Consider the following 11,561-nt stretch of genomic DNA (forward strand, 5'->3'; position numbering starts at 1 on the left):
AGTTAAATCTTTATGCATCACACTTAAAAAAATTCCCTTATATCCAGTGTAAATCTTTGTAGAAAATTTCTGAACAAGAAAATCTAATTCTGTATTGGAAATATTGGATAATGGAGCTATAGGCCTGATTCCCCACTACTTTATACCTAGCATAGTCATTTGCACCTGACTTAATAACATTTTACACTCACATTGCATAGGCATAAATTAATATGGACCCTAGCTGGCTATTCTTGGAAAAACCTAGCTCACCCCTTCACAATTTCAGCAAAATAGACGAGTACAGCAAAGGACCCTCAACAGCAGAGTGTACTTTCACACTGGTATCTTTAAATCCTTCCAAAGACTAGAGGATCAGTTTTTGTAATATTGCATCTCATTAAATAGATTTATGCTATCACTGTTCTGAAAAATACCACAATCTTTATGCACAGCCATCCCTCTATGGCATGCCAAAGGCATGGGATATTACAAGGGCTCAGCAGAACATGGAGAAAAATAAATTTTTCACCAACAAAACTTTTCATCGGAAAATATTTTTGTTGGAAGAGTTTTGAGCAACTATATATATTAGAGACTTTAACTTTGAAATGTAATGGAAAATACAGAATGTCTAACGTCTCTTGTATGGGAATTATTGCTGAGAACCACCTAGTGAGATTCCTCTGAAAGCACTTGGTTCAATTATGGGATCAAATCAAATTGCAAAAATTTAGTGTTGGTAAAAAATCCATTCAGATTTGCAATGCCACTGGAAAGCTCCCTTTTTTATAGACAAGGACCATAACATTTGATGTTCTCTTCTTCCTTCCTCAGGGTCCTCCTGGTACCTCAGGACCTCAGGGTATTCTTGGTGCTCCTGGTATCCTTGGTCTGCCTGGCTCTCGGGGAGAACGTGGTCTTCCTGGCATTTCTGGAGGAAACGTGAGTCCAGGACATCCATTATATTGCTTTTATCAAACCGCTCCAGAGATAAAATTTACATTTTCTTTAACATTTAATCTAGGACATATAGAACCAGATTCTGATCAATGGAGCCAGAACAATGTAAAATTGGTGTGAGATCAAAGAGTGGCTCACTATATTTAATGCTTGCTTCAAAGACACAGTAAGACTGATTTTGAGATTTGGGATTTAAAGTATAGTAGAACCTCACTAATTCTGACTAATATACTAATCCATACATTCCATCCCTTAATTTGCACTCCCAAAAAATCCCTTCTTACATTTTGGTATGCCTTATCCCCTGTTCTTTTTAATTTTGTGTGTTTACTTTCCCACTAATTGCAGTGCACAGTAATTGGTAATGGATCTCTCCATCATTAATGTCAATTAATGAGGTTCTCTTTTACTTTCTATCCCATGGGCTAAATCAAGTCAGTTATACACTTATGAATTAAAATGTTCTTTAGATGACACACAGATGCTCATGTCACAAATCCACCTTCATCAAGATCTTAGAGAGACAAGGTGGATGAGGTAATATCGTTTATTAGACCAGCTTCTGTTTGAGGGAGAGAGAGGTTTTCAAGCACATGCCAAGATTTTCCAAATGGCAGGAGTCTAGGACCGCATGCAAAAATCCAGTTGCAACTTTGTGTCTAACTCGCATGTCAAATTACCACAATCACTCACACACACATACACATGGATATTGTGCATTTCAACAGTCATTTTCAACTGTAACCACCTTATTTGTGTCTGGAAATGAGGACATTGATTAGGCATGCATTTATAGCTAACCCTCGGCACTTCCCCTTTTGAAAACCTGTTCCAGGATGTATAATATTAATCTTTCACTATAAAGCTTTTCTTTCCTGCATTGGCTGGGGGAGGGAGAAGGTACAAAGCACGCAGTAAAGAAGATTGCTTTTTTGTAATCAGATGCATATGTTTGTTTCTCCAAATTCTGCTTTACTTCTGGAACTCCTCAAAGAGATATTTCTTCTATGGGTGTAGTTCATGGGCAGAAATAAATATTCAGAAAAGTGTTGCTCGATAAAGCCAGTATGTGAAATGCAATACAGTGTCCTACTTTTTCCCTTCCTAGGGTGAGCCAGGACCTGCTGGTATCTCCGGTCCTCCCGGTTCACGTGGCCCCTCTGGCCCCTCGGGTTCTCCTGGTCTGAACGGTCCTGCTGGTGAAGCTGGCCGTGATGTAAGCTACATTATATATCGTTTTAGGGAAGGGGGGGTAGTTCAGAATGATGGGGAACATATGTGCAAAAACAGGACATTGCTGGAAAAAGTTCTGCTAGCAAAATTACATCCTACACAGTTTTAGGTGCAGATTAAAGCAGGATCCTTGGAAATCCAGGCCCCACATCAGCGGGGTCCTAGATGGAGCAGTGAGTCCAAATCATAGTGGGAAGGCAGTCAGCTTCCCTCACCTCCTATGCTGCAAGCTCTTCCGGGCAGGGATCATGTCAGAATAAGGCCTCGAACATGACTGCGGCTCCTGGGCACTATGGCAATATGAGCCAAATCAAGGACTCAGGAGTCGGAGGAAGATAATAGTCCATCAGAGGAGCTGAGAAAGATAATCTATCCTGGGGATAGAGAACAGGGCTAGAAGGAAAAATTTATCTGGGAGGCTGGTTATCCCATAATTTTTAAAGTACTCAAAACCAAACATCATTTAGACATAATTCACCCCTGCAGCATTTGTATCTCTTGCAGTGAGTTAGTGAAATGTAAAAATAACATTGAATGAGGAATGCAATACACATAATGCCAAAAAACAAAGTCTTACCTTTGAATTCAAAGCCAATGTTAAGGGACAGAAATTAAGCTTATACCTCAAGCCTTCAGAATGTAAGCTGTTAATGATTGCACAACACCTAGCATGTTTTAAGCACTATCAGAGAAACAGTGGGAGTTAACTGCATAATATCTCCCTGTGTGCTTGAATTGACGGGAAAGAGCCCAGAAAAGATAAGGGTTTCAAAATCACATATGCCGTCTAAAAACGTTAAGGAGCAGACTATGGCTTTTAAGCCACACTTCTATGCAGTGGACAACATGAAGCCATCTGTCCAGGAGGAGCACCAGAGAGAGGCACAATCAGTGCTGAAGCTGCTTCTTGTGCACTAGAGAGAGTGTGGGGGGAGCCATCTGCTCCCACTGATGTACTGGCCTTGCTCTGCAAGCTGGATGGGAGGGCTATTGTTCCACCTCCTCTCTGCCCTCTTCCCCTTCCCTGGGGGGGGGGACGACAAATCCTTGAGAGAGGAAACCCTTTGCCCAACCATGCTGTGAGGAAGGCATCTTGCCCAGCCATACAGCAGCCATGCATAATCTAATCCTCTGGGGCGTAAAAAAAAAAGTATAAATAAGTTATTCTGCCTCCTATAATTGTAGAATAATCCCCTCGATTGGTACACATTGGTTAAACTTAATTGATAAGTTTAAGTGATGCCTCAGGTTATTAGATGCTCACAGGATCACAGTGTGATCAGAGAACATTCACTTTATCTCATGAATTTCTTAAAACATAAATAACTCTGTGATGTTCACATCAAAAGAACACTAGTTAAACATCCATAACATCAGGGAAGCAGCTGAAATCAGCCAAAAGGTCACAGAGGAAGAAATGTATGCTTGCTAACACAAGTTGGCCCTAATGAAATACCACAAATAGAGTAATTGGGCCATGAATCTACTGTTTGAAGTCTGTGTAATGCACTACATTGATTTCACCACTCCCTTGTCAGCCCTTACCACTGGCACGTTTTTCAAGTAAGCAGAGTGCCCTTTGCTAGGGTGCCTGTTAAGTGAAGGCTACTGCTGTATTGATATGAAGATCATTTGAAAGGCTGGAGATGAAAAACAATTTTCTTCTTCTACTGAATCTGGCCCCTGCCTTCTAAAATATTTGAATTCCATCCGGTCTTTTATACGACTTGAACAGTTTTGAAATGTCTGAGGATGGCTTTTATACGGCACATAAAATTGTACAACCTGTCAGTATCCATCCAGAAAGTAGGTAGCAAATATAATACGTGAAGTTTGGCTTTGGTTGGTTGATTGGTTGTTTTTGTTTGTCAAGATTTGTGCTGTCTTTTTTTTTTTATGTCTGATAAGTTTCATATTCACAAGGAACTGCAATAGGATGCACAGCTCTCTGTTGATAGTAGGGTGACTGGTTTCTTAATGCTATTTTAACAGGGTAATCCCGGTAATGATGGTCCTCCAGGCCGTGATGGTGCTCCTGGTTTCAAGGTAAGCTTTCTGCTTTGTTTCATACTTGTGGGAGATATGTGTCGATCCTTATAAAAAGCCAGTATTGATACACTGTCTGCTTCCTCTCACCTTCCCTTGTCTTTAGGGTGAGCGTGGTTATCCTGGCAGCAATGGTCCCGCTGGTGCCGCTGGTGCTCCAGGTCCTCATGGTTCAGCTGGTCCTTCTGGAAAGCCTGGAAATCGTGGTGAACCTGTAAGATAAGACTTTAATTTCTCATATTACTTAAAACACTTGCTAGTCCATAAAACAGATCTCAACCATGGAATGCTTACTGCTCACTTGTCCTGGCAACACGTAGATACACGGGGCACTGAGCTTTTCCATTTATATGATGTTATAGCTTACATGTATTTTTTGTGCGTGTTTCAGGGTCCTGTTGGTGTTACTGGTCCTGTTGGTCCTGCTGGTGCAAGAGGTCTTGCTGTATGTAATTTTTTTTTAATCTCTCAGCAAAAAAATTTAAGTAGGAAATGAAAATGTATGCTTCATTGCTCATTAAGGACCCAATCTTTGGCGATAGAGTCCTGAGAGGAGCATTATGGATTTGAAAATATTTATATACCTAGAATTGTTCAAATCTAGGTCTGTATCTCCCTCCCCTGGGACTGATCCACACTCCCTTGAGCAGATTCCACATGTGTTAATAGAATCTATATGCAAGTTTCACGACAAGAATATGACATACTGTAGACTACTTATAATTCATTTTCATGTCAGCTAACTATGTCTAGAAAATGTTTCAAAACATTCCATTTTATGTTTCTTTTTTTCTTTTGTTGTGTGTTTCTTCTCCAGGGCCCACAAGGCCCACGTGGTGAGAAAGGTGTACCAGGTGATAAAGGACCTAGGGGCATGCCTGGTCTTAAGGGACACAATGGATTGCAGGGTCTGCCCGGACTTGCTGTGAGTAAACATTTGTAATAATTTAGAATGGGGAGCACAATGGAAATAAATAAAATTACCACAATGTATAAAGATTCATATGTGCAACTCAGTAGGCTGACACCACCCCGCAAATCTTTCAAAGGCTGTGAAATATGCCTAGGTAGTTTAGTGTTTGTTGCTGTCCACATAAAATATCAATTTTTAAAAGGCCTCTAAAACTATTCCTATGAATGTCGTACGGCACTCTTAAAACACAGAGACACAATTTTAGAGATTGGTTTTGAAATGTGACCAACATTATATTTAAAACCATATTATTTATTATAATACAATATTTAACCCGTTTCTGTTACAATGTTGTAATACTTTAGCACAGAAAAATGCAAGATCCTCGTATAGATTGTATTCTCTTTAAAAATGTGACATTCCTTTTAAGAATTTTGACCTTTTAAATAAAAAACTCTCTTTTATTTATATAGAGGAATGTTACTGTCTTAAAATATCTTCCTTAGATTCCAGTTGATTGTATGGTGCCTTTCCCTCCCCATGCCCCCAAGAACAGCTACTTTTAACTCTTACTGTACTTCACTAAGGAGGCAGGATCAATACCAGCTTCCCATTCTCAGAGCTCCAAGCCTTGGGGCATGGCTGACCAGTATCATATTAATATAACTGTGTATCAGTGTTTTTAATCCTGGTGTGATTTTTCTTTTTTCCAATAGGGCCACCATGGAGATCAAGGTGCTCCTGGTTCCACTGGCCCTGCTGGTCCAAGGGTATGGGAATTTAAGTGAATACTCTCTATTCATTTGAAATATGGAAAGGGCAAGTAACCCTCTCCAATGCCTCTGATGTTTTAAAAATATATTCCTATTTCTCTTGTATTGTTTACGTTCATTAAGAAGTTGTTGTTCTGTTGTAGGGTCCTGCTGGTCCTACTGGTCCTCATGGTAAAGATGGTCGCAATGGACATCCTGGTCCTATTGGACCTGCTGGAGTGCGTGGTTCTCAGGGTAGCCAAGGTCCTAGTGTAAGTTTGATTTCTTTTTTTTTTTTTGTGATAAATTAAGGGCACAAGCTGAAACCATCACTTAATAGCCTCAGTGGTTGGCGGGGGCAGGGGAGTAGGAGTTAAGACGAGAAAATGGAAGAGATTTCTATGTTACTTTTTTCTCAAACAGGAGCAGACTTTTTATTTCACATTCTAACATGTTTCCCTACAAAATTAAGATTTGTTACAGGATAGCATTAAAGACAGCTATAGTACAACTACTTATGGGGGCCTACAGATGAAAGCACAGAACTAGGATTCTGAAGAGCTGAGTCCTAGTCTTGGTTCTGCCATTGACATGTTTTGTGACCTTGGGCAAGTCACTTAATCTTTTTGTGCCTTGGTTTCCCCAGCTGTAAAATAGGGATAACTATATTGGTCTTAATTTGGAAAGCCCTTTGAAACCCTCAGATTAAGAGCACTGTATACATGAAAAGTGATATCACGATGATTATTATTATTCCTATTCCATAGTCTGACTGTGTCTGATTCTGGACCTCACATTTCTGGTGTTCCACTCAAACATTTAAAGTAAATAGTCACGTAAATTAAATATGGGCCTAAAATGAGAAGACTGAACCAGCTGTTCATTTAAGTTCTCACTCTTTATATGAGAATACCAACCTTAGACTTAATTGCAGAGTCCTTATCCAAGTTGATGACTGCTTACTGCTTGTAGCCAGTGAGTACATACACAAAGATGATGCAGTGGCCCTAAATCTTGCATCTGTTACCCTTTTACCCAGCAATACCCATCACAAAGCAGTTCCCTACCAGCTATTTGAGACTAGAGCTGAGGATCCTGTGCCTTAGAGTTGGGCTATTCACGCAAGTCAGTATTGGATGTAGCGTGCATATCAGTGCAGTGCCCAGACTTATATAATGAGATACTCTTTGTCTTCTGACATTGAACCTCTTTAGGGTCCACCTGGTCCACCTGGTCACCCTGGCCCACCTGGCCCCAATGGTGGTGGATATGAAATCGGCTATGATGCTGAATACTACCGAGCTGATCAGCCATCTCTCAGACCTAAGGACTATGAAGTTGATGCCACTCTGAAATCATTGAACAACCAAATTGAGACCCTCCTGACCCCAGAAGGCTCCAGGAAGAACCCAGCCCGCACCTGTCGTGACTTAAGACTCAGTCACCCAGAATGGACCAGTGGTACGTTAATGTTAGATGGATGCCTCTTCTGGTTCGCTGGTTGTGTTCAGCTTAGTAACATTCTTTCAGTGTGGTTTCCTGATTGACTATGGCCTGATGTCAGCAGTTTTATTCTTTATGGGTGAAATGTACCCCTGTGCTGAGAACCAGCACAAGGCATATACACTTTAAGTCTTCTTAAGCCCAATTAGTGGTATTGAAGTGGTGTATAGTACTTGGGCTGGCCATTGACCAGAGGGTAAATTTAACTCTTAATACTCTGGACAGGCAGTGGATATTATTAAACTAATAAATCATCAATGAAACAATAACTCCTACCTGTACTGACAGCACAATTACACAAGCTCACCCTGAAGAGTTTCCCTTCATTTTCACTGTGGTGCAATCCCCACCACAAAATCAATATGATGATAATCTATGCTCAGCATTCGAAAGTAATGCAGTGTCACACATTAGCAATATTCAAATACAGATTTCTTGCGATTTGCAGGTTGCCACTGTAATATTGTACACAACTGTAGTATCTATGTTATCCCTCTGGGTATTTATGCCATGTCCATTACCATAGTAGCTGAGTGCCTGCATGAGGCTGAATGCATTATTAGTGACCGGGTTGCTTGGGTTTTTTTTTATGACAGGTTTCTACTGGATTGATCCCAACCAGGGGTGCATCATGGATGCCATCAGAGTGTACTGTGACTTCTCCACTGGTGAGACTTGCATCAATGCTAATCCAGAAACCATCCCTACTAAGAACTGGTATGTCAACAAGAACCCCAGGGACAAGAAGCATGTGTGGTTTGGCGAAACTATCAATGGTGGTACACAGGTGAGTGGCCAAACAGTGCAAACTCGAGTGAATTTGTTTCCTACAGTGCTGTCTAAAGAGTTGCCTGCACAGTAACCCTTTGCAAAAGCACAGACTAATGAAAACACTTTCCTAGTGGAGGGACAGGAGGGAATGCACTAGACTTTCATCTTTGGAGAGCAGAATTCAAAGTTTGGTTTTGGTCACAATTGCAAAATGGGTTTGTTGGAATCATCCTAGTTTCCCTTTGAGAACATTATATACTCACAACACAGTTTATCACAACTTAACATTTTTACTAGTTACTGCTCAATGGAAGCCTGGAATTGGTATATCAGGCATGTTCCAAGTCAGTATGGGGATACAGGCGCAGAATAGGAATATGTATCAAAAATCCATGTAGGACTTTTCTTACATTTTTGCAAACTTTATAATTTGCATTCAATTTATCTTTAACATGTTGCTCTGACTTATATTGGACATGCTTGGGAAGACGTTTACAATATAAACACGTCAGTGGATTCTTCCTAAAGTTATGACATCGTAACTCTTCGCACTGCCATAATTAAAGAGAGATGCCACCAGCGTGTGGATGTTTTCATTTGTAATTTCCAGTAATATAATGAAAAAAACAGACACACAACCCCCAACTGTAAATAATTCCATTTGTTCAGTTACATAGATCTAATTAGGTTATTTTTTAACTGAGTAGTTTTTTAGCCTTGTGGTGAAATCTCAAAGTGCTCAAGATCACAACCCCCTGAATTCCATGGTTTTCACATTCCTGTAGCATCGCTGTTCACTTCAGACACACGTGCACACATCCTGTGAGCATATTATATCCCATTACAGTTCAACAAATATTTCATTTAGAGTTCTTCCCTCCTGTTTTTAGTTTGAATACAACGAGGAAGGTGTGACCTCCAAGGACATGGCCACCCAACTTGCCTTCATGCGTCTGCTGGCCAACCATGCCTCCCAGAACATCACCTACCACTGCAAGAACAGCATTGCATACATGGATGAGGAAACCGGCAACCTTAAGAAGGCTGTTATACTGCAGGGATCCAATGATGTTGAACTACGAGCTGAAGGCAACAGCAGGTTCACTTTCAATGTTCTTACGGATGGCTGCTCTGTAAGTACTACTGGAAGCGTGGTTTCCTGTTTACTGTAGTGGTAGAGTTGGATATTGATAAAGAGCTAGATTACCAATCTCCTCTACAGGACATTAGTCATTAAAGTTCATATTGTGTCAAAGATAGTTAGTCTCTACTGCTGAATCCTACCACCCTCTCAATAGGTGTGCACAGGCCAAAACACCAATATATCCCACTTTCACTGTACAGGGGAACCGGAAGATGGAGAGCACATTATAGGCATTTCACCCCTCTACATACCAAAGAGAAAGCTGCATGCAGCTGTCTAACCCAGAGCACAGAGGGAATGATGTGCAAATGGGAGAAGTGGCAAAAGTCCACACATGCAGCATATCCAGTAGTCCAAAATCCTACACTTGCTACTCCTCCTTATCCTGCCTAGCCACTGGAAAGCATCTCCATACTATCTGCTTCAGGAAGAAGCTGAGAATCCTGTTCTTCAACCCTTCTTTCAGTTCGTGGAGCTTAATGACCAATGACTGTGGCAGTGTCCTCTCTCTGAGGATTTGATCTCTAGTGCATATATTACAATATTAAAGACAGAACACAGAATCTGCTACTCTGCGTGATCAGATAGCTGATACATTAAGTTAAAAGATTAAAATAAATGTTTGTTTCTTTTTATGAAAGATCTGTAGTTCGGCATCTAACTGATGACCTGTGCTAGCAAAATTGGTTGTAACAGATTTCAGAAGATATTAAATTCACTGGAAGAAATGTTGGTATCATAAACAGCACAATAATTCTTCTAACTATCACTATTATTATCTTACAGAGAAAGACCAATGAATGGGGCAAAACAATCATTGAATACAGAACGAATAAGCCATCTCGCTTGCCCATCCTTGACATTGCACCTTTGGACATTGGTGGCGCTGACCAAGAATTCGGTTTGGACATTGGCCCAGTCTGTTTCAAATGAATGAACTCAAACTAACTTAAAACCAAAAAAAAAAAAATCTCTCTTTGCCATTTCTTTTTTTATACTGAAAGCTGACTCCTTCCATTTCTTCTGTTCATCTACTTGCTTAAACTCTGGGCAAAAGAGAAGGAGAAGGATTGATTGGAGCATTGTGCAATGCAATTTAATACAGCCCCAAAAGGACTCAGAAGTCTTTCAAGATTTTAACACCTTGTTTTGGGAAATGTCAGCCTTTGTAAAAAAACAAAATAAAAAATAATGAAAGTTTGCACCACTTGTGGCCTTTGAATATCTTCCACAGAGGAAGTTTAAAACCACAACTTCCAAAGGTTTAAACTACCTCATACACTTAAAGCCAAGTGTGATCCACATTCACAGTAGGTACTTCTCCATATGATCTGAGGTGCTTTTAGTCCCATTCGTAATACAAAGGTGCTAATTTCAGTATGACAGAGGATCTTTCCAATACTTGAACTTTGATGGTGCTAGCAGCATTTGAAATAACACTTTTCTGTATTAAGTTGTATTGTTTCTTTGAAATTTGTCTCAAAATTTTAGTCAGAATGTCCCATCTTTCCCCCAGATTAAGCATGTGGATCATTTCTCTCCCCTCGCCCCATCTTCATCCTCTCCTCCAAATTCAGGTGCTCATGCTTTTAAATCTCATATTCATCCTCTACGATGGGTAAAAAGAAAGCATCATTTCTCAAAAAAAAATTGTACCTATTTTGTATATGTGAGATGTTTAAATAAATTGTGAAAAAATTGAAATAAAGCATGTCCAGTGTTCCAAAAGAAAACATTGAATGAGTAAAGTTCCTTGCTTAAGTGCATCAATAGATATTTGTACCCAGTATCTGCATTGTTAATTACCTGGCTTCTTAAAGCAAAAAAATAAAAATTAAAAAAAAAAGCAAGATACAACACTTCTGCTAAAATATCTGGCTACATCCAGGCCCATATTTGATTGTTCTGAATTATTTGTTTGCTAAATACACTAAAACATTCATTGAAAGCCTTCTTGAGTACAGTTAATAGTGTAGCAATAACACAATGTAATGTATTAAGCGCCAATTAATGCTCACCTTTTTTCTATAAACTATAAATGTGATATAACCCAGGGTCTGTCCTTCTTTGCTAATTCTTTGATTAAATTAGTTAGACAAGAGTGGGAATATGCAATCAGATCCAACATTAGATCTAGGAAAAAATAATATTTTCTTTACTCCAGATAGCAAAATACGTAATTGTTTGATCATGCACACCCCGCCCAACTGTGAAATGAAATGGCATTTTAAATTATCTTATTTTATCTCTGCGTGCA

At 39.8% G+C, this 11,561-nt stretch overlaps 1 protein-coding gene across 1 annotated transcript in view; it reads left to right on the forward strand.

Moving 5' to 3' along the window:
- COL1A2 (collagen type I alpha 2 chain) overlaps positions 1-11,039 on the forward strand; it is a 50,117-nt gene extending 39,078 nt beyond the window's left edge. The window contains exons 41-52 of the mRNA XM_030550582.1: positions 817-924; positions 2,051-2,158; positions 4,168-4,221; positions 4,328-4,435; positions 4,613-4,666; positions 5,039-5,146; positions 5,851-5,904; positions 6,051-6,158; positions 7,101-7,347; positions 7,986-8,176; positions 9,051-9,293; positions 10,091-11,039. Coding sequence (XP_030406442.1) covers positions 817-924; positions 2,051-2,158; positions 4,168-4,221; positions 4,328-4,435; positions 4,613-4,666; positions 5,039-5,146; positions 5,851-5,904; positions 6,051-6,158; positions 7,101-7,347; positions 7,986-8,176; positions 9,051-9,293; positions 10,091-10,237 — 1,530 coding nt within the window. The 3' untranslated portion in view covers positions 10,238-11,039. The remainder of the gene's footprint in view (positions 1-816; positions 925-2,050; positions 2,159-4,167; positions 4,222-4,327; positions 4,436-4,612; positions 4,667-5,038; positions 5,147-5,850; positions 5,905-6,050; positions 6,159-7,100; positions 7,348-7,985; positions 8,177-9,050; positions 9,294-10,090) is intronic.
- The last annotated feature ends 522 nt before the right edge of the window (positions 11,040-11,561 follow it).

The sequence above is a fragment of the Gopherus evgoodei genome, chromosome 2, assembly GCF_007399415.2.
Source record: "Gopherus evgoodei ecotype Sinaloan lineage chromosome 2, rGopEvg1_v1.p, whole genome shotgun sequence".
Taxonomy (NCBI): domain Eukaryota; kingdom Metazoa; phylum Chordata; order Testudines; family Testudinidae; genus Gopherus; species Gopherus evgoodei.